The sequence below is a fragment of the Perissodus microlepis genome, chromosome 7, assembly GCF_051167445.1.
Source record: "Perissodus microlepis isolate ML-2025 ecotype Zambia chromosome 7, ASM5116744v1, whole genome shotgun sequence".
NCBI classification, from domain to species: domain Eukaryota; kingdom Metazoa; phylum Chordata; class Actinopteri; order Cichliformes; family Cichlidae; genus Perissodus; species Perissodus microlepis.
The window spans coordinates 64,164,623-64,174,894 of record NC_140467.1 but is presented as its reverse complement, the minus strand read 5'-3'; the positions used below and the strand labels follow the sequence as shown (position 1 = coordinate 64,174,894).

The 10,272-nt window shown below is 49.5% G+C and overlaps 1 protein-coding gene across 2 annotated transcripts; it reads left to right on the top strand.

The window, feature by feature from the left end:
• The first annotated feature begins 50 nt into the window (after positions 1-50).
• On the top strand, positions 51-10,267 carry LOC146384639 (uncharacterized). 2 transcript variants are annotated; one of them, XM_084936649.1, is made up of 13 exons: positions 51-271; positions 355-448; positions 622-709; positions 2,332-2,668; positions 2,770-2,863; positions 5,590-5,677; positions 6,002-6,308; positions 6,644-6,737; positions 6,827-6,914; positions 7,734-8,052; positions 8,837-8,930; positions 9,006-9,093; positions 9,170-10,267. In XM_084936649.1, exons 1-13 carry the CDS (start codon positions 211-213, stop codon positions 9,755-9,757), a joined length of 2,340 nt encoding a protein of 779 aa, XP_084792775.1. In that variant the 5' UTR covers positions 51-210; the 3' UTR covers positions 9,758-10,267. The 2 variants fall into 2 exon arrangements, with proteins under 2 accessions (XP_084792775.1, XP_084792776.1); XM_084936650.1 differs by lacking the exon at positions 51-271 and having other exon boundaries at positions 401-491.
• The last annotated feature ends 5 nt before the right edge of the window (positions 10,268-10,272 follow it).

The window sequence follows — 10,272 nt, the reverse complement described above, 5'->3', positions numbered from 1 at the left end:
GACGGCGGCCCCCGCCCACAGACACGGCCCGGCCTCCGTGATGGACGGAGGAGCCCCGTTGTAGGAGCAACAGGATGCGCTAGCGGATGTAGTTAGCATCGGGCCTGAACACAGCACATCTCCTCCTCCTCCTCCTCCTCCTCCACCCTCCCTCCCTCCTTCCTTCCTTCCTCCCTCCCTTCCTTCCTTGTCTCCTAGCTGTGTCCTCTCATGATCACCATGGAGCCGGCCCCCCACCCGCTGCCTCACTTCCCAGAGAACTCCTATAAGAGTAAGTACCTGTACCTGTACCCTTAAAAGTGCTGCCCCATGTGTTTGAGCTGCTGACCTTTGACCTCCGCTGCCTGCCTGCAGTGACCGAAGAGGATGTGAAAAGGCTGATCGAGTTCAGGGCGTCCAACGAGGCCCTGTTCACAGGGAAGAGGAACTCTGCAAAGATAGCCTGGAGGTATGAGCCCGCCTGCTCCTGGACTCACCTGAGCAAGCGACAGGTGACCGAGGAGCAGCAGAAGCAGTTTAACCTGAGAGATCCGGGTGCCAGCGGCCAGGACCGGTCGCAGCACCCTCATAAAGTTCCCACGGCCTCTGTGAGTGCTCATGTCCTGCTTCCTGTCTCCTCAGCACCATCCTGAAAGGCCTCGGTCTGGAAGGGAAGCTGACGGCAGACCAGATCGCCAAGAAATGGGACAACCTGCGGACAAAATATAAGGTACATGAGATGCCATGTAGCTGCTGTTCTTCTCCTCATGTCTGTGAAAGTCATTACCCCCCCGTGAACTCACAAGTTAACTGATCATCCTCATGTTTTTGCAAAGACTCCGGTATCACTGCCACTCCCAGGCCTGATCCCTGTCAGACCTGCTGACTATGGATGGGTATCGTTTAGGTTTTATCCGATACCAGTACCAAACCGGTACTTTTGAGACGGTGCCGGTGCTTAAAGAATGGAGAACACACACTTTGTCCTCTCATGTTCAGCTGTTTTTTTTTTTTGTTTGTTTTTTTTTTGTAAAAAGATAACAATGTTAGCCTTTTCTGCAGCTATGGGGCATATATGGTATCACTCTTGGCTGGAAGCAGTGCTTAAACAATGGAAAAAACACAAACTTTGTCCAAAAACCTCTCATGTTCAGCTGTTTCCCACATTTACTTTGGTCATTTTAGCCTTTTTGGCCAGGGTGAAGGGAGCATCTGCCATCAAACAAGAAGACAGCCGCATGTAACTACGACTGTGTTTGCTAGTTCACCTTACATGCATTAATGTAATAACGTGGTTAGCCTACTCAACGTAAATTACACACGAACAACATTAAGCTACTCACGCAGAGAAGAACGGCTGCTGCTGCATCATCATCCTCATCATTTCTGCTACACTGGCAGGGCTAGGGGCCAGGACTCTCCTCTTCGTGTTTTTGGGGGATGTTGCTAACTCTGGGTCCGATAACAGGCACCACACCCGCAGTAGATGCGCTCGGTGTGAGGTCTCGCAGCAAGCTATCAAATACGGCGCATTTCTTGGCTTTTAACAAAACGCTATACGTCGCCAGGTGTTTCATCAGATTCGAGGTGTTACCTCCTTTGACAGTATCACAGTATCGCCTTAAAGCACTTGTTGCAGGCTGCTGAGTTTGCATATTTTGCTGTGAAGTACAGCCAGACTTTGACCGCTTGGCCCTGGGTGTTTTTAATCTGTAGCTCTGCTCTAAAAGAACGTACGTACCTGGGCCCGCCTACTATCCTCGGAAAGGTAAAATGATTGGCTAGAATCCAAAGTGTGTGACATCTCAGGGGAAAAAAGCACAGAAATAAAGCACCGAAATGTGCGCTGCTTTTCGGTCTGGTTACTACAGTTTATGTCAGAACCGGTGCCGTAATGGCACCGGATACCGGTACCATCCCTAGTGGTGACTCAGAAATCCCTTAAATAGAAGCTGTTTGACAAAGTGAAGCAGGCTGAAGATCTCAACCAGCAAACACCACGAGTCTGGACTTAAATCAGTCTGGGCCAGGGTGGAACAACCAGTTAACAGGTTTTGGGGACAGTTACTTTTTCAGACATGAGGAGAGACGGTGTTTGTTTGTTTGTTTTTTAATGGTTTTTAATGAGATTTTTCCGATGAGCACGTCTGTCTGCTTCTTGGTGAATCTTTCAGGGAGTCGACTGGAGGAAAAAGACCTTTAAATGTCTTCATGTTTAATTCTTTTTATTTGGCACGTTTCTTTCTGTGACGCACTTTGCAGAACAGTTTTTCTGCTGACGCTCACCTGCAGGCAGCTCTTACTGTACGTCCCTGTTTCAGCCTGCAGGGGTCACTGTTCTCCTCTTTCCAGGACCTGAAGCAGCCATACCAGGGCCAGGACCACATGGGGGGCGTTGTGGAGTCGTGGCCGTGGTTCCACATCATGGATGAAGCCATGCAGGGTCGCCTCTACAACAGCAACCTGGTGCTGAGCCCAGAGACCGCTGGCAACGCCGGTCACCGTGGCAACTGCCAGCCCAATCAGAACCAGGAGAACACAGACATCTTGGAGTTCCTCATCAAGACGGAGATGGAGGACACGGTGGCAGCCGAAGCGGCAGCGGATGATGGGGGGGTTCACACGGAGGCTCCGCCCCCTGAGGGCATCCCGATGGGCTGGAGGAGGATGACCGAGTGCTCGTATAAAAGTAGGCAGACACACCTGGCTGACATCATCAGGTTATAATCACACCTCACGCAGGACCGAGTGTTTAATGGCTCCGCCCCACCCCCCACCTCTTGTTGACAGTGAGCGAACAAGAAACCGAGAGGATGATCAAACTTCGGGCAGCCAACGAGGCGCTCTTCACTGGCAGGAAACATTCAGCCAAGCCGGCCTGGAGGTGAGTCGAACGCACCTGAACCAGGTCTGAACCGGTTTCTGGTTTGATTTTATTGTCTTTTTATTTCCGTCATCTCAGATTTGTTATTGACGTGGATCTTATTTAAAGAAATCATTTGTCACATTGTGTCGACGCGCGCTCAGTCACCCGGGTGACGAAATCACCTGTTCGGAGTGTTTTTTTCAGTGCGAGAAACGGAATCAACACTCTGGGATAGTCGCACGGTTTAATGTCATGAAAATATGTTTTCAAACATTTTTTGGGCGTGTTTGAAGTTTAAGCCTCTACAGCCGGTTTCCCACCCGTCCAGCTGTGGCCTGGTCACAGTAAACAAAGGCTCCACTGATCTCCGTTACATGATGTGGTCCTAATGAATCAAACGTTTTCTTCTAAAGCACACGTGTCAAAGTCAAGGCCCGCGGGCCACATCGGCCCGGCGTACATTTATATCCGGCCCGCGAGATCATTTTATATAGATGTATTATTATTGCTATGCATGGCCCGGCGATATGAGGCGCTAATAACATACAAACTACAGATCCCATGATGCAGCGCTGCAGCCTCCTTGCTGAACGCTAGGCTAACTGGGAACATTCCCGCGTCAATCTCGCCGCTCACAATGGTGGAGAGAAAAGTTGATTCTGAAAGCAGCCTTTCAGCGCCAGTGGGAGGCTGAATATATGTTTACAGACATGCTGGTAAAGCCGTGTGTCTTATTAGTGGAGCTAATGTGGCTGTAATGAAGGAATTTAATTTAAGACGGCACTACGAGACAAAACGTCAGGATAAGCTGAAAAACCTAAACGCAGAAACTACAGGAAGTAGAAGAGCTAAAGAAGAATCTGACATTTCAGCAGACGTTTGTCACCAGAGCAAAATCACAAAGTGAAGCTGTTGTGAAAGCAAGTTTTATCGTAGCAGAGGAGCCAAATCAGCCCGGTACCGCTCTGAAGAGCTGCAGGACGAAGCTGTGGACGTCTTGTGTCCAGACAAAACGCAGATTTAGGCAAATGTGAGCCTGAGCAGAAATACGATTGCTGATCAGGTTTGTGAGACGGCCACTGATTTAAGAACACAGCTGTGTGAAAGAAGCAAAAACTTCACTGCATACTCAGCTGTGGATGAAAGTACAGACATGATGGACATTGCACAGCTGACCAGCTTCATCCGTGGAGAGGAAATACTGAACATTAAATCGATGCACGGCACAACGACAGGAAAAGACATTTTTTAAAACGCATGTCAAAGTGTAACCGACGTGAAACTGTCCTGGGACAAACTTGTTGGACTTACAACAGATGGAGCGCCGGTGCTGTGCAGTGAAAAAAGCGGACTAGTCAGCAGGATGCGAGTAAAGATGCAGGAGAACTGTACCGGTGAGTTAACAGCAGATCACTGCACACACACCAGGAAAGGCTGTGTGGTAAAGTCCTAAAAATGGAGCATGTAATGATCACCGTAAATTTTATCCGAGCTAAAAGTTTAAATCACCGTCAGTTTCAGTCTTTTATGTGGGAAATAGATTCAGAGTTTGCCGACATTCCTTCATACAGAGGTCTGTTGGCTGAGTTGGGATAAAAGTTCTCAACAGAGTTTTTGAGCTCAGCAAGGAAACCTGTCAGTTCATGGACATGTATGATGCGGTGAAGGCGTTTCACGTGAAGCTGTCACAAATGCACCAGTGCAGCCTGCCTCACTTTCCCTGTTGCAGTAATGTTGAACCAAGTCAGCGGACTTTGCTGAGCTGCACCTGTGCAGATTCAGATGGAGCTGCAGTGCAATGATGCACTCAGGGAAAGTATGACACTGAATGTCCCGCACAGTTTATTAGCTCCACTCCTGCAGCAACGCCCAGCTCCGTCTACATGCGGCTCCAACCTTGTGTTTGCTTTCATTTACTTTTTCTGGGGTTTTGGCTGCATGTTCATATTTCTAACTTGCATCATTTTGACAGGATATATTTTTATGAAGAGCAAAATATTTAAAGTTTCTTTTTTTAAGTTTATTTAATCTGGAATAATATTCCTGTCTGTTTTTATTCATATTTATGTTTAAAAAACATTGTTCAATAAATGTTTGTCTTGTTTGGCCCACGACCTAAAGTGTGCCTTGAGTTTTGGCCCCCTGTGCGATTGAGTTCGACGCCCCTGATCTAAAGGTTAAATCAGGATATCATCGAGTATTAAATGTTTTGGTGCCTGAAGCACATTTAGACTCATTTTTTTTACAAAAAACTACCAAAAATAAAATGAATATATTAATAAGAAATAAGTTTTTGGACTTTTTTATATACTTTTTGTAGCTTAGGGTTTCATAAATATTTCTTACTTTGTTTTTATTTGCAGAGCGTCTCAGACATTTAATAATGTTTATTTTTCTGATCATTATCAAAGACTTAAAGGTACCTTTTGTAATCCCTCCTGTCCAAATGTGAATTAAAACATACACCAGCAGGGGGCAGCATTGACCAGTAGATGCATTTTGATGTTTCCAGGTCACTTCCTCACGGCGCTCTGCTGCAGGCTCATCAACTTAATAACCAACCTGAGTAAATTGATCAGGACTCGTGCAGCGTTTTGAGAAATTCATCTTTTTAAAAACTTAAACCTAAAATAACTCCCCAACACTGCCGAGGACAAACGGTTTCAAACCTTCATGTTCATTGTTGGTCAGGTCTGAAGGGGCTCGGCTCCGATTCAAATAACTTTATTTGTTGATTTTCTCAGAGCGATTCTCTATGAGCTGGGCCTTCAGGGCAAACTGACCACAGACCAGCTGGCCAAGAAGTGGGACAACCTGAAGAGGAGATACAAGGTGCGTCCTCTCACTCCAGCTCGACCAGCTCCACGACTCGAAGGGGCGTCGCCGTCCAGATCGTAACCCGCAGTGGGCGGGGCGACAGCCATTCTTTGTTAATGTCAGTTTTGGTGCCTCAAGTGGACGTTAGAGGAACTGCAACTATATAACGGCCACTCATGTGTTCTTTGTAGCTCTGCAATCCTGTACGTCTTTCAGTTAAATTAATAATCAATAGTTAGTATTGATTGGCACGTATCAAAGCAGAATCAGCGGCGTCCCTGTGAATCGTGGGTAATGGCAGATGGTGGCAGTGTTGACGTCCTGTCATTTCTCCTCCAGGAGCTGAAGTTTCCCGCTCGAGGCGTGGAGACCAACCCCAGCTCCTGGCCCTGGTTCTACAGAATGAACGACGCCATGGAGGGACGGTTCGCTGGCGCCGCGCCCATCCTCACTCCCATTGTGGAGGATGAAGACGAGGACTGCGAGTCGTTGTCCCCGACACCCAAGAAGCGAGCCCGCCGGAGCCGAGGCGGGATGGCCGAATTCCTGACGGAGTCTGAGATGGACCTGCTGGTTGATAACGAGGACAAGAACGGATCGGCGGCTCTGGGCGAGCTGCACCGGATGGGCGAGTTCACCTACAAACGTAAGGATAATCGATCAGCTCTGAGCTCAGACAGCAGAGTGAGACTGAGGGGCATTGTGGGTAATGTAGGCATCAGGGAGAAGGGGAACATGTGCAAGTGAAAACTATTAAAGCACAGCCAATCAGCTGCCCAGGAGGTCATGTGATAGGTCCGGTTTGTCTTGGTTCGAGGGTTCGTCTAAAAGTTCTTTGTGCTCGGAGCTTCAGTTCTGGAGTCGTTTGGAATCAGGACGTAGGAAGTTTTTAAACGAAACGAACGATGTCGCCCGATCGTATTCATGCACGCCGTGCAGGACACGCCTCAAAGTAACGTTTGCATTCGCCTCTTTTCACAGTGAGCGAAGACGACACGAGGCGACTGATCGAGCTGCGAGCTGCTAACGAGTCTCTGTTCACCGGCAGGAGGAACACCGCCAAACCGGCGTGGAGGTGAGCGAGCATTCGAGCGTCTGCTGAGAACACTGCGCTTGTTTCTGTGTGTGTCGGGGTCCTGTTAAACTGTGTGTGTGTGTGTGCAGGGGCATAGTGAAGGAGATGGGTCTGACAGGGAAGATAACACCTGACCAGGTTGCCAAGAAGTGGGACAACCTGAAGACCAAATTCAAGGTGAGATCCCTGCAGCAGTTTGAGCAGCATGCCTCAGGTCATGTGACCCCGTGTTACCGCCGCATCCTTTTTAGCCCTCAGCTGAGGCGGTGTTGTCCTCCATAACTAATTTGCCTGTATTTAAATAAGTGTTGTTATATTTTTACCTACAAATACTTAGAGTAGGTGCACAGACGGTAACGTGTCAGGTTTTTACAGAGACTCATCGTTGGCACGCTGTCCTGTTGCACTGTGGGCCGGATAAACGTCTCCGCTGTGAATGTCTCTGTGTGTGAGACGCTTACGAGCTTCAGGCGTTAAAACCAGGAAATCAGCTTCCGCGGTCGGCAGTTTCTTTACGGCGCTGGTGTCGATGTTCTGCTAGTTTACATTTACACCAGCAAGAACAGCATTCCTTTTGATCTGAGCTGTTTTTCCACACATGCAACAAATCCAGTTTTTCCTGAGCGGCAGTGACAACGTTCCTGAGATAATTACTGTAGTGTCAGTAATTATCTCTGACACGCAAGTCTGAGTGGATCGCTCGAGACTGAGGCGCCGTCGATACGTTAGTCGTGTGCAGGCGGAGGGGTGTGTTTTAAACTGACCTCAAGGTGTTTGTTAAAGTAACTGAAGGAAATCTGGTTGGTGTGTTCGGTGACTCGCAGTAACGTGTGCCCTGCATGTGAACCTATAACCTGCTTTGTCCAGTCGGACCTGTTTAAATAAAGTTAGACGCCTGAGTGTCCTGCAGCTCTCTGATAGTAATCGGCAGAGCGCCGCAGAGAGCTGCTGCTCGCCTCAAGCGTTCACTGAAACGTGCGTTTGCTGCGTCTGCAGGACCTGAAGTTTCCTCCTCGGGGGATGGAGGGTCAGACCAACCCGGCCTCGTGGCCCTGGTTCCAGCTGATGAGCGACGCTCTGGAAGGCCGTCTGACGGGCAAAGCTCCCCGAGTGACGCCCGTCTGGACCAACGAGGAGGACGGCGTGTTCGGCTCGTCCCCGCCTCCCGACAGAGACTGTTTGATGGCGGAGAGGAGCAGCGTGTCGGAGCTGGAGAGCATGGTGGGCGGAGACAACGCGGAGTCCGACGGGAACGTCACCTACATCGACGCCAGCGGAGAGGAGTGTTCGACGCCCTCCGACCCGACTTATAAAAGTGAGAGGATTTCTTCGTGGTCACAGCCCGGTGACGATCGCTGCCCTCAAACCTCCTCGAGGCTTCGCTCACGTCGTTTAAGCTTTAAAGCTGTGAAGTCTCTGCAGTCAACGACCAAATTAAAGCAAAGCTTCACGAAGAATCAGGACGTGAAGGAAAACCTGTGTAATACAAAAAAATGAAAGAATTACTGCAGTTAAGAAAATACAAAACGGCAAAAACCAAACGAATGCAAACAAAGACAACATCAGACAGGAAGTCAAACATCTGTTAGAACTAAATAATAAGACCTGAAATTTATCCTGTAAGAAAAAACGCTGAAAAGCTTTGCAAAGAAAAATGTGACAAAATTCAAATAGAATAAATTACAAAGTAAAATAAAAACTTTAAAACTAACTGATTAAAATAAAGACAAAATGTTTACATACAGAAATGAGAAAAGTATATATCATCATCATCATCATCATCATCATAACAATGAATGTATTAAAATACAGATACTGAAAAAACATTTAATAAAAATGTGAAACACATGAAATCTATGCATATGTTTGAAAATCAAAATAAATAAATGAATAAAAAATTTGTTATCAAAATACACAGATATCAATAAAAGATATTTATTCAAACTGAATAAATTAAAGTACAAGAACATAAAACTCTTTTAAACAAATGTAAAATACCTGAAATTAAACGTATGCAGCACAAAAAACACGGAAAACTTTGAAACTGCAGCATAAAATCAATGATTGATAACTTGTCTATCGACCTGTGTGCGTCGCAGTGACCGACCAGGACACGAGGAAGATGATTAAACTTCGAGCCGCTAACGAGGCGTTGTTCACCGGGAGGAGGAACGCCGCCAAAGCCGCCTGGAAGTAAGTATCCCTCCCGTGCGGGTGAATGTCGGAGCAGCGAGGCGTTCCTGACTCTGTGTCCTCACTTCCTGTCAGAGCCATCCTGAAGGAGCTCGGTCTGCAGGGGAAGGTCTCCACCTACCAGATGGCGAAGAAGTGGGACAATCTGAAGAGGCGGTACAAGGTAGGCCGTCACTAACTCCCCGCCTCGGTAAAGCTGCTCATGGCTGCGTGTTTCTAAAATCCTCTGCTCTCCTCAGGACCTGAAGTATCCTCCTGTCGGGATGGAGACCGTGGCAGACGGCGCCTCCTCCTGGCCGTGGTTTCACCTTATGAACGAAGCCATGGAGGGCCGGCTGGCGAGCAGCGCCCCCCTCCTGGCCCCCGTCACTCAGGACGACGATCAGCACCCGGACCCCGCCCCCAGACACAGGCCCCGCGCCACCCCCGCACCTCCCCCTGCCCCACCGGCCTCCCGCCCGTCGTCCTCAGACTACGCGCCGGATGCATTCGGAGACGGCGCGGAGCAGAACCAGCGGAGCTCAGAGACATGCGACGGGCCGCTGGGGGGGCTGGAGAGGGAGTGGGAGATGGTGGAGAGGGAGAGGGCGGCGCTGGAGCGAGAGAGAGAGATGGTGGAGCGAGACAGAGCAGCGCTGGAGAGAGAGAGGGCGGCGGTGCAGGCGGAGAAGCTGTGGCTGGACCGGGAGCGGGCGGCAGTGGAGCGGGACAGAGCCATGGTGGAGCAGGAGAGGGCGGCGCTGGGCCGGGACAGGGAGGTGCTGGACCAGAGGGCGCTGATGCTGAACTCTGTGGGACACTCGGGGCACCTCAACGCCCTCATGTAGACCGCCGGCGCGGTGTGGGGGCGTGGACTATCCCTGCACAGACCTCGTGGCGGGCTGGCAAACCACCTGCTTGTACGTCTGTGGGTCCAGACTCTGGATCCACAGAAGGACTTCTGTGGAGGACTGAGCTCGCTGAGTGGGCGGTCCTGGGATCAAACGGCTCTGCGTGCAGGTCCATAATAATCAGAAACATCACCTGAGTCAGGTGTGGCCGATGTCGTGTTCTCAGGCGGCTGTCGGGCCGCCTTTGGATCGCTGCAGCTGTTCAGCCGGGGGAGGAGGAGGAGACCCAGCGCGGCGGACCGCTCCAGAAGAGGAGGAAGTGGCCGACGCTCGGATCTCAGCAGCAGTGATGAAAACGGTCCGGAGCTGCCTGAGAACACGACCTCACTGTGGAGGCCAGTCGGTTTGGTTTTCATTGGACCCTCCTGGGATGTTGGCTGGTTACCAGGAACGTTTTGTTTCTGTGTTTAATGAAAGTTCATCAAGTTAAACTCGTTTCCATCCTCAGTGCC

Coding starts and splice junctions, on each gene's coding strand:
- LOC146384639 (XM_084936649.1), top strand. CDS start 211: ATGATCACCATGGAGCCGGCCCCCCACCCGCTGCCTCACTTCCCAGAG. Junction 2,669..2,769: donor GACCGAGTGCTCGTATAAAA/GTAGGCAGACAC, acceptor TCTTGTTGACAG/TGAGCGAACAAGAAACCGAG. Junction 9,094..9,169: donor ATCTGAAGAGGCGGTACAAG/GTAGGCCGTCAC, acceptor TGCTCTCCTCAG/GACCTGAAGTATCCTCCTGT.